Raw genomic sequence first — 16774 nt, 5'->3', positions numbered from 1 at the left:
CCCCGCCGTGGCGGGGTGTGAGGGCACCAGTGCTGTCTCCAGCCGCTCCCGTGGCACGTTAAGACGCGTGCTGGGCTGCATTCCACTCTCGGACCCCAGGGCAGAGTTGTGCTGGTACGTTTGAAGCCTGTTGTGAATTGACACCTAGTTTAGAAACAGCCAAAGAAGCATTAAATGTTACAAGACTCTTCCCATCTGCTGCTACTGGCTGGCCTGAACCCCCACCACCGTTCGGGCCCGCATGCATTCACTCCCCCACCGAAAACCAGAACAGGTACCACCCCTGGCTGCACAGCCCCCTCGATAGCTCCTTGTCCCCATTTAGGCCCAAGTGCCCCTGTCCTTTCCACCACGCCAAAGGCACCGGAGCCAGCGTTCCCAAATGCAGCACAACTTTGATTATCCAAGCAGCACAGGGAACAAAATCATCTCTAGGAGCAGAGGCATCTGTGAATTCTCATGGTAATGACCAGATCTCGGGGTCACGCCTTTGTCCCCACCAGCAAAAAGGAGAGGGGAACCAGACTGCGAGGTTCCAGGTAACTGAGGCTGTACACTTCAGCAAAATGATGCAGCTGCACCTGAGAGAGAGAGCAACAGACAAGCTTGAGCCTGTCTCAGCTCCCTGCCTCTCTGAGTAGGAAGGTACACCACATGACTGGCTAATCTGTGCACAAAGGAAAAGCAGAAATCTGACAGACTCTAGCAAAAGGCAGCTCCCTCTGATCCATTTGATGGTTTGTCAGTGAAAGGAAATGATTTTCAAAAAAAGGAAAAAGAAAGAAAAAAGCCCATCTAGCTCATACAATGATAAAAGAAATTCATGATGAAATGGTAGCAGATTAGATAATCTCAGAGATATGGAAATGGTCCTCTGCTGGCAGAGTATTACTTGGTCAGCTAGAAGTGGTTAGGGATGCGGGAGGTCATCAGGGTCCCCACAGCAAGATGTTGATAATGGAGTCAAACGAGGGAGCTCACTAAAACCAGTTTGAAAAGGAGGAGCTGGCCTGGCCTGGAGGGCCCTTGCAGGGGAAGCACAGCAGGAAAATGAGCTTCCCAAACTGCAAATGAAGCTATAGTTCCCCCTGGCAAGGACACGAGCTGATGAAGACCCCAAAACAGGGCAAAGTTGCTGGCTCAAAACAGAATGTCAGTCAAGTGACAAACCCTGGATAGGAAACAGGTGCCTGCAGGTTGGCATGGCACTTCCAGCTAGGCAGGGGTACAGATGGGCAGATGGGACACTGGGGATGCCCTGATGGTCTGGCATGGTGGGCAGCAGCGCCAGCTGGGAAGGAGAAGCTATGGAGAGACCAAACTTCCCACCATGCTGGAACAAGGATGATCCGTCTGTCCCTACTCAAGCATGGAGGTTGCTCAGACCCAGTGCACAGCAGGACTTAATACTGTCTCCATATTTATTCAGACAGTGGAACACCTCACAGGAGAAACTGGTTGCTGGATCATGAAGTGCTAATGACATTAGGATGCATGGAAGCCATTCTCCACAAGGAAACAATCCTCCCAACAGGAATAGGAAACTGTCTGGCAGAGGCACCTTCCTCAGGAAGGGAGTGTCTGCAGGGAAACAGGGAGCGCTTCAGGGAAAAGAAGCAGCACTCACTCCCCACAGAGAAGCCAAATTCTTCAAGTGAATACACTATGAAAAGAGGGAAAAGAACTACCCTGGAAAAGGGCAAATTCAAGACAACGGATGTAGTCCAGACAGGGAGAGAGTATGAAGCAGCAGATAAGATTTTTCAGTGTGAAGATTGTATTTTTCTGTTTCCTCATAGGGAGTTGCAGTACAGGTGTCTGCAAAGAAACAGGCAACCCACTGGATGCTAGACATTCCTGCAATGTACATAGGGCAGCCAAGCTCCCTATCTAGGAAGATGAAGCTATAGAGAAAGTCTGGTATACAAAGGCCATGCTTAATCCCCTTCAAAGGGAGATGGAGAGACAGAGCTGCAGAGACTGTGCAGGAAAGCTGGGCTGTGGGGAATTTGCATGTGATGCTGCATGGAGTTAGCATGTCAGGGAAGTCTTTAGTGGGGTTCTCAGTCTCCCCATAAGCAGTGGGGTGGGTTAGTCTACAGCGCTTGGGAGCTTGGTCCATGAAGGATGTTACAGTTATAAAAACGGATTGAAAATGCTTTGAAGTTTAGTTTGGATTTGAAAGTTGTATTACCCGTCCTAGCAGTAACTTTTAATTGTATCTCTGGAAATTGGTAAAATTGTCAGTCTGGCTGGGGAGGCATTGATTAAAACCTGAGAAAAGAAACAACAGAGAATGTGAGAAGAGCTGAAGTGAGAGAGGATTACTTACCTCAGCTGCTCTGCACTCTACTTACCTCCACTGTGCTGTCCGAGACCTTCTCCCCCAAATCCTTCTTGCCTTTGAAATAAAACAAAATATCTCACTCATGAGGTCGGTGCCTCTAGTCAAGAGCTGGCCCTCATACTGTGGACTGGAAAGTTAAAGGGAGAGGTGCAGGACCAAACAAGAACAAATCCAGACCCTCCTGCAACCTGATAGCTGCTTAGTAGGGTAGAAGGAGGCCTCTCTGGGGTCCTGTCCTTAGGTCCTGATCTCAGTGCCATTCTAGTGAGTTGGTAGCCACTCACCTCTGCACTTGTTTGCTGGCATACAAGCCAAAGCATGGACAGACACAAAGCTTTAGATAGGAAGAGGCTGGTCCAAAGTGTTAGTGAGGAGGCTGGAGGAAGTTAATAATATTGTTACTGTGTTTCACCAGTTCAGGGAAGAAAAAGTGGGGCCCTTTCTTCAGAAGTTACCATGCTCCATCAGTAACACCTCTACTAGACGTTACAGCTACAGGCTGGATAGTAGGACTTCAGTGGTTTTCTAGGGTATTTGAAGAATGCATATGCTCTCATATTTCCACTATTTGCCCAAGGCTAAATGATATAAACCTGAATGTTTCTTTCTGCACTTATTCTCCCAGGAATTAATGAGAACACATTTGCAAAGGCAGCACTGCTTGACCAGGCGAAGCTGAGTGTCCTCTTACCTGTTGGAGACCCTTGCTTTGACTGCAGTTCAATCTGGGCTCCGTTGGTCCTTAATGAGAGAGCCTTTGTCCCTTGCTGTTTCTCCAATTCCCCTGCAAGAAAATGGAAATAAAATGAGGAAAGGGGTGGAGGGAAGGACACCAGCATGTTGATGGAGAAAAATGGGAAGTCAGCAAGGAGAGTTAATGCAAGCAAATCACAACAGAGTGTCAAGAAGGGAGAGAGGAACAGCCAAGCAAGAAACAGAAACTGGAGAGGACTCGACATGTGGAGGATCTTACATATCTCCACACAACCTCCTACGTATGACCTACATTTATAGAGAATAGTGTAGTGCTGCACAGGAGGGGACCACTGGTGCTGAGCTACTTTGGCTCATCAGTTTATACACAGAAAGGTCATCAAAAGCTACATGGACATCTTATATATAAGACAGACCACAGAGCGACACAGGCTGCTTGCCCTCTAGACGTTCCTGGAGTGAAAGAAAACTCTGGTAAGCATACCAGACCTGTCCCAGCTACCTACAGATCGTATTTGCACAGCCAAAGGAGTATGGAACAAAGAAGAGTTTTCTGGGTCCGACAGTCTAAGCTTCACTATTCCAGGCCACTGTATCCTACACCCTGTTTCATAAGCATCATAAGTAGTTAAGTTCTTCCATTTCTCCTGCTGGCCAGCGGTCACAGAGCCTGACTGCTTTTCCATCCTATCAGTGAACCCAAAAGCAATCCTGTGCAGACTTGTGCTACTCATCCTCTTTGCACCTCTTCATGAAGAACCCATTTCCTTTACCCTTTCTCCCTTGTAGTCATGCGCAGTGTGATGGCATTGGTGTGAATTGTCTTAGAGACCCTTACACTCAATTCGTATCTGTTCCAGTTCTGTCACTTCTGCTATTGACTCTTTCAGATCTTCCACAAACTTCTGCATTTCCTCAGCACCCAGAGCACAGAAGTGTAGTACCTGTTTCTTCTCTGAGCCTGAAACTGGAGTCACCAGTGTAATGCCATGGGGGTAATCTGTAAAGAAGATGTGTCAACAAAATAAAGAGGCATTAGGTATTCTTGCTGGAGTAGTTGGCTGCTTTGGTACCTCTGAAGGACAGAGAGTTTTCAGCATGAGTCCAACGGAATGGCATGCCCAGAGTTTGTCACACTGCAAACTCTGGGAACCTGCAGCATTGCAGCCCCACCAGGAGAACAGAATAGCCAAGCTGCAGCAGGAGTGCAAGTGCCACCAGCACCAAGAGCACTGTCAAAACCAGAAAACTCTAGCTCTTAGTTACACTCAATGTAACACTGGCCCTGGGAACCCGAGCACAGAGGTAGGACTGCAAAGCCCTTCTGAATCTGTGGAAGAGTAAACAGTGTATATGAGGCCAACAACACTTTTTCTCCTGTGGGAGATGCAGCAGGAGAGCTCGTCTCCTGGAGTCAAACCCAGAACAGCCATTAACATCCACAGTGGCAGGACTTCTCCCCAGCCTCTACTTTCATCTGCAGAAAATATGGCAGGGGTGTTGGCTGAGCATGGGTGGGGAGCTCACAGTGCTGTACAGAGAGAATGGTAAAAAGAAAGATGTGGGTTTGTAGGTCTCCACTCAGTACTTTCCGCAGGCAAAACACACAGGAATGTAAATGAAAGGACATGCCCAGAGACAGAAAATATCAAAGCAAAACTCCCCCAGAGACAGAAAATATCAAAGCAAAACCCCTGTGTTTTAAAGATCAGGTTGTGTGCAGGGAGATGGTGGCTGGAGATTCAGCCAACAGAAGCAGGAGAACAAGAGTGTGCAGAGGACTTGCCACACTTTTGACTGGACTTCCTGTACATTTTGCTCAATGCACAGAGGTTTCAACCTCTGTTCTTCTTTCCTTTCACATTTCTCTAAAGTTAATTTCTCTCTTCTCCAGTCCTGCTTTCACTTCTGCACTCCTCCTACATCTGCCTGCCTTCTGCAGGCAGTCTTCCTATCTCCGTATTTACCCAAACAAGCCAAAGAACTAGCCTGTTACTTGCTGCCAGCCCTCAGCTACCTCTGTTTGTGTGCCAAGTCCCTTTTCCCATCCTGTGTCTCTCTCATCTGTTCAGATCACAACTTTTTAGTACATCTGCTTTTCTGTCTCTGCAGGGGATGCCTTTCCCAGAAGACCTTAGGGCACTCCCAGGATAGTCACACTACTCCTGAAAGGTGATTCCAGCTCTGACGATACCTCCTGGGGATGCTCAGTTATGAATGACCCTTTCCTTCATACAGAGATGTAAGAGCCTCCACATGCTGCAGAGAGTAGGGTGTTGAGTGACTCATGCTGCCAATAGAGTAGAGGAGGGATGTAAAAACTTATTATAGCCACAGTGCTGCTACAGTCTGCCTTCGTCAAAGCATGTCCTGCATGTGCTCACAAAACCCCAGTGGGCATCAGTCATGCTTGCCTGGGACTGCTGTGCTCCCCCTCTGCCTGTGCCAGCAGGGAGTCTGCCTGTTTCTGGAATTCCTCCACTACACAACCAGCCTCAGCCATGACATATCATGGCTCCATTCCCAGACCATCAAGGTCAGGCTGACTAGGGCTGGCCGCTCGCCACGCTTTGGTGGGCGTTGCTCCAAGGGCTCTGCTTCTGTCTTGGGAAGCCTGCAGCATAGCAGGGCACTGTGCAGGGAGGTGGCAGCAGCACCTGAGCCTCTATTGACATCAAAGGCAGCAGTGGGAATTGTGACTTTGGGCATGAGAGGAGAGGGGCTAAAGCTGGCAGCAGCAGCAGCAGCAGCAGTGTCACGATTCTCCACCTACAGTTGGCTCCTGAGACGGAAGTATAATATATATGGGGATTGATTCCCTCATTCCTCACCACTAATGTTCTCCCTGCCACCCTGACAAGCCAGATCCTTCAATGAGGCCCTTCTGCAGGTGCTCAGATCTAGGAGAGATACCAGGAGCTTCTTTGCATCACACTGCACCTAAATAGTAATTTTCTCAGCACCAAGCCTCAGTTTTCTCCCCTCCACTTTTAACCCTGATAGAATCTCTCTCCTGATGCAAACTCACACTGGGTGACACAGCCCCCTCCCTCCTTATCCTCTCCCCTGCCAAACCCCTCCAGGCAACCAAGGAGCAATGGACTTACATTCATTCTCAAAGAGATGGAACTGCATCCCTAGCAGGCCAACTGACTTGCAAAACGTGTACGTTGAAGAGCTTTTCTTCTTTGGGCATAGCTTGAGGATCTGTTGGAGGGAGAGATGCATCATTGGGCAGGTTGCTGGGGAACAGTGAGGCAAGAACAATGCAAACTGCTCACAGCAAGAAAGCTTTTTGCAAGCTCTGTTAACTGTACATGGGAGCAAGGCTTGGTGACTGACAGGCTCTTTGCTCAGAGAGCTGCCTGGCATGCTGCACTTGTAACTCTCCTGCAATTCTGTAGGCATTGCCCTGGGGCTCACTCAACTGTCTCCTAGAGGTGCTGGCTTTTTGATTACCACATTTCTGACTTTGCAACAGTAATTCTCTTCACTGAGGGCCAGACCAAAAGGCAAAGGGAAGCCTATCATAAATACCTTAGAGCTGGGAACAAGAGTGTATGTGAATGCTGTGCTGACCTCATAACTCAGCACTAGTTCTTATGGATCTGATTTACCCCATGGAGTAGAGGGATAGCAAGAAGCAGACCTTCTCTCCAGGTTCACAATTGTACAAATGGGTGCAAAGGAATAGGTGGAGAAAGCTCTCTTGTCCTCTGCTTCTACAAAGAGTTAGGGTTTAGCCTTACATTTGCAGCAACCACAGTTTCACTCTGTCATTACATTCAGCAGAATTTCCATTTTGTTTGGCCTCCTCCCAGTCCCAGTGCACTGCTGCTCTCTTGTACTTGAACTCCACTGCAAGGTTTCTGGGGCAGGACACTTTCAAAAGTACTATACACATTTGGGGGTCTGGTAAGAACTGTCTCATCTGCTACAGTCTTTTCCATGTTAGAAGGCAGTGGTTTTAAAGTGTCTGGCAGACAAGACTTAAAGTGCATGAAAAGGCTCTGTCTACTGTAGTACAGACAAAGAAATGAACCTCCCTGCTGGCAAAGGCACGAGAGAGAGAGCAATGACATTGCCTGGATGGCTGTGGGATGTGACAGTTTGTTTTTTCAAGGGTTAGTGGAGTTTTGGGTTTAGTAGGTACTTAACAGTGATGGTTCCAGAGCTGTGCCTTACAATGCTGATGAACTGGGAGATGGTCTGTCCTTAGGACAGGGGGAAAATGGATGTTGTGGACTGGGTTTAGGTTTCTTCATAGAAATGAGGCTGAGTTTTATTACTGTAGCATCTAATTGTCAAAGCACACTCACCACCAGCAGATCATTGAAGAGGAAAACTTCCCTTTGGTGAGCTGCCTGCTTCTGCACTTTGTTCACATCAGTCACTTCATACAAGCGGCTGCAGCAGACCAGCCGGCGGTGGGGCACGGACAGAACCTGCAGGAAACCCACAGGGGCATGCACAGGCTGAGGGAAGTGCCACTGTGGGTCTCCTCCACCCTCAGCCTGCACAACCCTGCCCAGTGACAGCAGCACAAGCCCACTCAAATCACCTCCTCACCATCACTCCTTGCCATCACTTTTCCTGCTGGTGCAATAGCAGAGAGAGCTATGCCTTTGTGGTCCAGATAAATCAGAGGGCAGGCTACAGCAAACCTCTTGCTCATGCATCCTACCTTCATACACCTCTGGCTTCCAATCACTGGGTGACTGCTCATCCTCTCTTGTCCCACTGGACATCTGCAGGTTTCCTGGGCTTTGAGAAATTACTCTGCTCCTTTTGGGTAAACAGTATGCATGTTTTTGCCTTAACATATTGGTTACTGCTAAAAAAGCTGCCTGTGCATCTGGGGATCCCTTAACCCCAGCATTCTTCAGGGAACCCATTAGAGACAGATCAGTAAAACTGATTTCTATTGCTTTGCCTTCCACTTCCTATACCCTTACAAGGCCTGAAAGTTTCAAACACTGCAGAGCTATCAGTGGAGCACTGGCAGGCAGGGCCTGCAATAAGATTCTTGGGCAAACAATTACTGCACTAGATATTGTAAACTCTAGCCAAGGAGGTCCCCCAAAATTAGGAAAGTATGACATAGCAGGGAAGAAAGCATATGGAGAAAAAGGAGTAAATTAATCAAGACAGGCAAGGAAAATATTACATAAGAGGAGAAGGGGCATAGAGGAAAACCACAGCGAACAGGACAGGGAGGTAGGTGGGGGACAGAGAGGTTGAGTGGGGGACAGAGGGGTTGTGGGTGCTCACCGTTTTCATTCCAACTATGGACTTCTCCACTTTGGTGACGTAAGTCACATGGTCCTCATTAGATTTTAGCTCTTTCTGCTGGATTCTCTCATAGATCCCCACCACCAGATCCCGCGGGATGTCAGCACCATCATCCACCCCTGCCAGACACAGAAAATGTTGGGCAGGCTAGTCAGAGAGAAAAGGAAGGGGAGGAGCTGCTGGTCCCTGGCAGGCCACTACTGCCTGTGCACTGTGCAGTGCTGGGAATTCTGAAGGGGAATAGCAATACTTCACTTTAGGCTGTCTTCTATGGTATCGGTGAGGCCACACCTTGAGCTCTGTGTTCAATTTTGGGCTGCTCACTTCAAAAAAGACATTGAAGTTCTGGAGTGAGTCCAGCCAAGGGCAATGAGAGAAGGTCTGGAAAACATGTTGTATGAGGAAGGGTTGAGGGAATGAGTTTGTTTAGCCTTGAGAAGAGGTTCAGGGGTGACCACATGGTTCTCTCCAACTCCCTGACAGGGGGCTGGAGAGAGGTGGGGAATGGTCTCTCCTGCCATGGCTGCAGGGAGAGGACTAGAGGGAATGGCCATAAGCTGAGACAGGGGAGAGTGACATCAGGTCTTAGGAGAAATGTTTTCCCTGTTAGGGTGTTCAGGCACTGGAATAGATTGCCCAGGGAGGTGGTGGAGTCACTGTCCCTGGAGGTGTTTAAGAAGTGTCTGGATCTCTGGTTATCTCCAGTTATCCACTGGAGGATATGGTTCAGGGTTTAAGGGTTACAGCAGTGACAGGTTAATGGTTGGACTTGATGATCTTAAAGGTCTCCTCCAACCTTGATGATTCTATGATTCTTTCTTGCTCTAATGCATGTAATGCACCAGCAGGAGAGACTGACACTTCTAAAGCCAATGCAGAAGATTTCATTATTCCATTGCTCTGCATAGTGGCTCCTTTCCATGTGTTCCTTAAGGTTTTATAGCCACAATTTAGCATTCGTATATTTTGGGCCACTCAGCAGCAATCCCTGCATTGATTTCATATCATCAGAAGTGCTGGATGTGGAGAAGACCTAAGAAGGGATTCAGCTGCTGCTCCTGCCAATGCAAGTATCTGCTCTCCTTGTCTGCTTGATGACCTCCACGATTTTTCATCTGCGTCGTCTCCTAGGAGTAATACTTTCCTGCTATTCTGCCTGTGATACATGTCTTGGCCCTGCCCCTTTCCTCTTTTACATCTCCTTAGAAAATTCTCACAGTATTTGCTGTCTGACCCTCCAGAGCCTGACAGAAAAGTTTTCTTATACCCTTCCTTGAGCCAAACACTGCAAATCAAGCTGCCAGTCCTTCCTCTAAACTGAATTCCTTCAGTCATTTTACACTGATTTTCTCTACTTTCCCTCTAGCTCCCTGGTCTGACATGTACCCTAAACTGAATTCCTTCAGTCATTTTACACCGATTTTCTCTACTTTCCCTCCAGCTCCCTGGTCTGACATGCACCCCGAGTGATGCAGGTGAGGATCAGAGAGGAACTGTCAGCTCCTGGCTCCCCCATCCACATCCTTGCAAAAGCATCCTGAATACCCCATATTTTTTCTGAACACGCTGGTGAAGCTACTAACCTGGGCAGTGGAGTCTGGAATGAACTGTCTCCCCTTGTCTGTAATGGGGTGACATTCACTTGCTCTAGTGAGTTGTGTTAAACACTGGAGGTGAGTGACCCCCAGGTTGGCTTAAATCATTGTGATGTGAACTGGCAGATTTTGCAGCAATGCTAAGTGTAAGTTTACATTAAAAAAAATCCACCCTTCTGAGTTAAGTGTTATCAGCTGGAATACTACAGGGGATAATGGCAGAGAGCAGCCCCATTGAGTATCTCTGGAATTAACTTGAAAGAGGGCCTCAGTGTCACGTTATACTAGTCTGAAGTGGATGAGAAATTGTGGAAGGTGTGGGAGGCTGAGACGACACTTTCTGAACACCAATCGGAACAAAGAAACAAGTCAAAGAAACCCACAGAAGTTCAAAATCTTTCAAAAGAGACAGGAATTTACCCTGGAAAAACTTTGAGGGAGCTTCATCTGAATTGTAGATGTGCAGTAAGAGAAACTTGGAAGACGGCTGGCCTAGGATGACCTAAGAGTGAAAATGCCTGGGAAATTAGACAAGAATTCATCTAGACATGATGTCAAAAAGGCCAAACAATACTGTGCTGCAGTAGCAGATCTGAAAGTAAGGATGAGGCGGTGGGTCTATGTAAGACGATGTTGTGATCACGTCTGAAAAAGTGTTTTAGCAGCCTATTACCAAGATGGGAGGACCCTGAAAACAGATTATTTGGGGAACTGATGTATCAGAAATTGCAAAAAGGCAATGAATGCATGAACTCTGTCACGCCTACAGTTACTGTACGTAAATGCAGGCAATTAAGAAGGGGAAGATTTAGACTGAACAGAAGGAAAGTGTGTTCATATATTCAAACCAGCAAGCAGGGGAAGGGCTTGTTTAATACAATCCAGCAGGGCCTAGGAAGGACGGAGCTGAACAATGGGAAAACGTAATACAATGGACTGCTTCCAAGCAATGAGATCTATTAAAAGATGGAATCATCTTGTAAGGAAAATAGTTGTTTTCTGAGAAGGCTGGACAACTTTCCACAGAAAACAAAGCTAATTAGATTTTCCCTTTCCCCATCACCCTAGAAGGCACCTCAAAGGGCCTTCCATGCCTGGCTCACAGGCAGCAGCAGCAACCCAGCAGGCTTTTGCTGCCTTTGCCTAGGCAGAATTTAGAGCAGCAAGAGAGCAAAAACAATCAAAGCAGGACCCTCACCTCTCAGATTGCGAATGAAGTCCTCCAGCATCATCTTCCTGTCAGGCTTGATGTTGGGGCTGTACATGTCCGTGTTGAGGAGGATGATTGCAAAGGCCAAGATGAAGATGGTGTCCGGGTTGTGAAACTGCTGGACCACATCTGGGTTACACATGCAGTACCTTTGGCTGCAGCAGGAGGGATGCACACACTTAACATGGAACATGGTAGCCCTCTGCTCCAGCCTGGCAATGGCTTTATCACAAGTGGATCAAATTCTACCTTTCACTCTACCTCTCACACAAACCAGAAGGAACCAACTGCTCTCAAAAGGCAAATTTCCCCACCAACGGCTCAAGTAGGAAACTGAAACTTCAGCCTTCTTGTCCTCAGGAACCAAAAAAGCAAGTGAGATTAGAGAGGACTCCTCAGACTGGTGTCACTATGTAAGAGTAATACAGGAGGTGTCTACAGCCAGGTGTGCTGGCTAAGGGCAAAGCACTCCTCTGGATGTGCCAAGGGAGCAACTCAACACCCCTAGGAGGACCCACTGCTGCTCTTCCCGTGAGTTACCAGTGAACCTTGCTGGCCAACATGTCAGCACTGGCTTCACTCCGGCCCTTTGTGCCCTTCATGCCACTGAACATCTGACAAGGACACGGGTCTGACGCAGCACCGGCACAGAGGATTCTGTACTTCAGAAGACCTTCCATGATCACCCTCTTTGGAAGGGAAGTCCCTGGCCACTCACTCCGTGACTGCTGGTTGTTTGCCCTGGGCTGTTCTCTGCTCCCACCTGCTTGCAGCAGGGGCTGCAGGGCTCATTTTCTTACCTGAAAGCCTCAATCAGCCGCTCGACCTTCTGCGCCTCCCCCTGCACGCGGATGTGAGCCTGGAATTTGCGCAGGGCTTCGTCCAGCTCCATGCCCGAGAAGTCCATCTCATCCACGACGCAGCTGCAGGAGGGGGACACGGTCAGGAGATCCTGCCACGGTGACCCCAGGCAGCTCAGTGCACTCAGGCACTCACTGCAGTGCCAAGGCTCAGGGCCCAGGGGAAACACACGGAGAGGCCCCGAGGCACCACTACAGCTGCCAGGTCATGCTTACAACAGGTGGCAATTTCAGACAAGTGATTCCTGCATTCTACAGCTGGTGAACAACTCTTGTGCCTAACTGTATCTATGTATGTGTTCGTGTATATATATGCGTCTCTGTGCGTACGTGTACATACCATGACACAGCCATATACCATATACAGCATATCTAGTCACATATGCATATACAGACAAAGTATATATATGTGTGTATTGATATTTACCTCTATCTATACAGATATCTAGGCGTCTATATTGACATAGATATTTAGACACCTATATCAATACCCATATCAACATAGAGACAGATCCATCTGTTTCTGACTTTCCTATGATCTGGTAATCCTTCACACATTGTCCATTTCTCCCTCCCTCTTGGCACATGTACTTGTTCATTACCTGCTTATCCATCCTTTTCTTACCTCTGTTCACTAGGCTGTTCTCACCTTCCATTCTGTCCAGTACACATTCCCATTAGCAACCCATACCTTCCTCACTAGTCTTCACTCCCTCTCAAACACTGCAGCAACATTCATTAGGTCTTTTAAGACCAGAGCCAGCTCATAGAAAAACAGGAAATGGAAGCTGGTGTTCAGAAATAACATTGCAATATCACCATCTCATCTGGTGTCTCTTTCATTTTAAAGTGATGCAGTGCCCACTAGTAATTCCCGGCCAAGAAGGGGATGCCACCTCTCTTTTTTTTCCCACTAAAGCATTCTCAGCTTACAAAGACTTCACTGTTAGTCTGAAAAACCTAGTGTGACAGTTGTTGCTGTCTGTATTAGTCAAATCACCTCCTTGTTCTTATTCTTACTGCATATTTCGGTCACTTGTAATGACAATGCAGTCCCCATGTGGCTTTGGCACATTTTGTTAGCATGTTCCTACCTTTTGTGTTCAGGTCATTACTGCAAACATTAATCAAAAGACTAGACTCAGAAAGCTCTGTTCATAACCTCCCATAGGCCCAGCTTCCCATTTCAGCAGAGTATGTAGGCACTAATATCTACATCAGCCAATTCTCTCCCCTGTTTATGATTTCTCTGCCAATTTTCTCTCTTCTACTCTCTAACTAACAATTTCTCATGTCAAATGCTTTCCTGAAGTCTAGAATTACCTTCTACATGTCCCTTGTCTAGAAAACCAGTTATTTTAACAAAGACAGACATTGAATTAATCTACTCTCCAGTGGCTATGGTATGTACCATTTACCTTCCTGTCCGTCATTATTCTTACCCAAAAAAAAATATTCCTGTACAGAGTCGCATTACCTTTCCCAGCACACTGTGGTGCCTGTGCCAGAGCTTCCCTGGAATGCAATGCAACTTTTCTTTGTGAAACCAGGGCAAGGAGATCTTTTCTTTCCAAGGTAGAGACCCTGGAAGCTGACACAGGATATGAGAGTGGGTGGCTCTCTGCATCCAAGGAATAAACCAACAGCTTACGGTCATGTGCCAAAACCAGTGCCAAGTTCATTTTTCCACAAACAGCAGAACACCTGTGAGATGCCCATTCCAGGACCACTAGTAATAATGAAGATAATAAAGCCAAGGCAGAATAATCACCTTATAAAATCTCCTCCTGTTTCAACTTCTTCCTGCCCACAAACTAGCAACAAGCCACATAAACTGAGCTCACAGTGCATCCAGAGACGCATTTAGCCCAGTATCTGCAGGGATAGGACTTTGAATGTTTGGATCATGTTGCTGAAGTGAGCAGGAAAAGTGCTGACCTCCTGTCTCATGAAGAAGATGTGGGGTTTGTGGGCTCTTGTGCTACCTGCATACATAAGGGGAGCTTGATCTGCCCTGAGGCACCCAACACACAGCACCTCGCAACTGAAGATACTCTAGGCCAGGTGCCAGGACCAAAATATGGGCTCCTAGATGGATTATTTTGCTCAGCTGCTATCTCTGTGGTAGCCACGCTGTCTCCTAGGCCACAGGGCATGGATTGCCCCCAAAGGGGGTGGACATAACAGCATCAGAACTGAGAAGATTTAGCACAGGGCTAAGCATGGCAAAAAAGCCTGAGGCAAAAGGGTTCAGTGAAGGCAGGAAGCAGCTGTATCATGTGGGGCTGGGATCTGCTCACTCAAGTGTAATGACCTATTTTCCAGCTTTTCTGCTCAGGTGACAATGCAGCAGGAGCTGGGATGCAGCTAAACATGTCTGTAATGAATCTGCAGCCTACACTCAAGGAGGGAGCAATAGGGAAAGCAGCCAGGTGGAAAGTTTAAAATCACAAGGTACAAAGAAAATAATAAAAACCATCCCTTTTCTCATCTTCCCTAATTCTACAAGCCTTCTGAAGACGAAACAGGATGTGGCTGAATTGTAGAGGAAGAGCTCAGCTCCCTGGGAGAAAGCTACCCTGCACATGCTTAAGCAAACAGCAAGAAAAGTTAGCAGGACTCACTGGCTCCTTTCATCAGTAACAGAGGTCTGTGACCCAGTCCTGCCCTCCATGCCCTTTTGTGCAAGGACAGTCTCTACGACAGGAACCACAGCCTACACCGGTCTTCCCTCTCTCGGGGATCCTACATGACATGTATTGCCTGGGGTTTTTTCTGGGGCTGAACCATGCCTACTTGCCCTCCCACAGTTGTTGGTAGCTCACATGGCTACCTACATGGGCATCTACTCTGTCCTAAGCAAGGAACTGCCCAGTGTACCATGTCTTGCACCAAAGCTGCCCTGCAAGTGCAGATATGTTCCCACTCCAGACACGTTGGTCATGCAGGGGAGGGCTCCCATCCTACACCTTTCCCTCCAAGGGACATTGGAAACATTCCCTTGGGGGGACAAGGAAAACCACTGTTTCCCTGGGGATTTAGGTAGGTTCAAGCTGCATGTTCAGCCTTTATAAGCCTGGCATGGGAAAGTTGTTCTTGCTGACATCTGATCTGTGCTACAGGTCTGCTTGCAGCAGGAAGTCAGAACTGCTTAACATATTCTTCCCTCTGTCCTGTTTCCATCACATCATTACCTATTGCTCTGCAGCACAAGCTGCTCAAACCCTCCCATGATTCAAGTCCCTTACTGATCCTCTATAATGTCCTCAGTGAGAAGGGGTAAGAAGGCTAGTTTGGGCTAACCTGACACGTTCACTCTGCCAGTCCAAGAGGAATCTTATCACTTCTTTGAGAGACAGCCTCTTTGCTGGGCTCCCAGCACAGCTCTTACACTCCCAAGTGCAGTTTTTGTCTCCCTGACTTCCCGTGAGAGAAAGAGAAGACAATACAGGCGTGACAGACAGGAGAACTGCACACTCCCAGCGAGAGTGTCTCTACAGCAACTTACAGTCCAACACCAACCAGCCCTCAACTCAGCACAGCATCTCCTCTGCTTGAATCCCTGCCCAGTTCTCCTCTGACAGCAAATGCAGCAGGACAGCCACTTCTGCACTTCCAAGTCCCACGACCTAAACACAAACTATCCAGTACCAGCAGTACAGCCGATTCCACTCATGGTATCACTCACATTATTTTGCTCATGAATGAACTATAAAAGGAAACAATTTCTGAGTCAGAAACAGGTGGAGAGGAAGAATGAGCTAAAGTGAAGGGAAGTATGAATGAAGGAGAACAAAAGCAACCAATAAACACAGAATAAAGGAATGATGCAACAATGATGCATCTCATACTAAAAATATGTGTTAATGCCTTGGGTGTGACTTTTTCAAAGGAACAAAATCATTGTTCTGCAAACAGATGTGACTGAAACTTCTCAGTACCACATAGGTGCTGTTTTCCCTGGACTGGTAGACACTGAAACCCTGGGTAGGCCCCCACTGACTCCTCCCAGCTGGCTGCAGGGCAGGTTGTGCAAGCAGATTCCCAGAAGAGGCTGTATCTTACTGTGGGATGCTGATCACAGTGAGTGGTTGTTCTGTGGGATGCTTAAAATAGGTTACAGATGGGATTTATGCCCTTTAACATAAAATGCCTAAAAGCTAATGTCCAGCCTAAACTAGTACCTAGAGAAAAATAACACTCTTGAGGGACCCCTGTCTCTCCACTGACTAAAGGCATTCATAAACTGCTAGAAGACACTAACCTTGGTGGTGGCCAACAACAGGCAAAATAAATCCTCGTTTTAAAGACTGAAGCCTTTTCTACACGAGAAAATTACATGCTACATCTTCCTAAAGAGACAGATCTGAGCAGTTTAGCATTACCAAAGTGTGTCAACTGTAGTCAAAAACTGTTGAAAATCCTGTGCTCTCTCCCTTCTTCCTCTGGCTAGCATGTATAATTACTTGTGAGTTGTCCAGACACCTTTTCTGAGTTCCAAGAAAATCAGTTAAAGGTCGAATGATAATAGAAAGATGGAAGAGAGATTATAATGTGAGGGCATTTAGGTGCTGGGCTTATGAAGGTGTGGGAAGGCAAAACAACATACCAAAGTGCTCAAGCCTCATAAAATGCTTACTCTCACCTAACTCCCTGTTATACATCAAAGGCTTTGCAGTCACTATGGCACTTCTCTGGTGTTTTGCATTTACTAGGTGGGCAGTAAAGTGGGATGATCTTCACAGTATCACATGCC

General features: G+C 47.4%; 1 protein-coding gene across 1 annotated transcript in view; it reads right to left on the bottom strand.

Annotated features, from left to right (window-relative positions):
• Positions 1 to 2199: 2199 nt before the first annotated feature.
• The window catches only part of IQSEC3 (IQ motif and Sec7 domain 3), a 23715-nt gene continuing 9140 nt past the window's right edge, over positions 2200 to 16774 (bottom strand). The window contains exons 3-11 of the mRNA XM_009071679.1: positions 11959 to 12081; positions 11147 to 11313; positions 8333 to 8472; positions 7381 to 7506; positions 6169 to 6268; positions 3900 to 4061; positions 3039 to 3131; positions 2358 to 2401; positions 2200 to 2274 (exon numbers count right to left, since the gene is read on the bottom strand). Coding sequence (XP_009069927.1) covers positions 2200 to 2274; positions 2358 to 2401; positions 3039 to 3131; positions 3900 to 4061; positions 6169 to 6268; positions 7381 to 7506; positions 8333 to 8472; positions 11147 to 11313; positions 11959 to 12081 — 1030 coding nt within the window. The remainder of the gene's footprint in view (positions 2275 to 2357; positions 2402 to 3038; positions 3132 to 3899; positions 4062 to 6168; positions 6269 to 7380; positions 7507 to 8332; positions 8473 to 11146; positions 11314 to 11958; positions 12082 to 16774) is intronic.

This window comes from Acanthisitta chloris, unplaced genomic scaffold (genome assembly GCF_000695815.1).
Source record: "Acanthisitta chloris isolate BGI_N310 unplaced genomic scaffold, ASM69581v1 scaffold5473, whole genome shotgun sequence".
Classification (NCBI taxonomy): Eukaryota; Metazoa; Chordata; class Aves; order Passeriformes; family Acanthisittidae; genus Acanthisitta; species Acanthisitta chloris.
The sequence above is the reverse complement of the archived record's forward strand: the minus strand, read 5'-3'. Positions and strand labels throughout refer to the sequence as shown.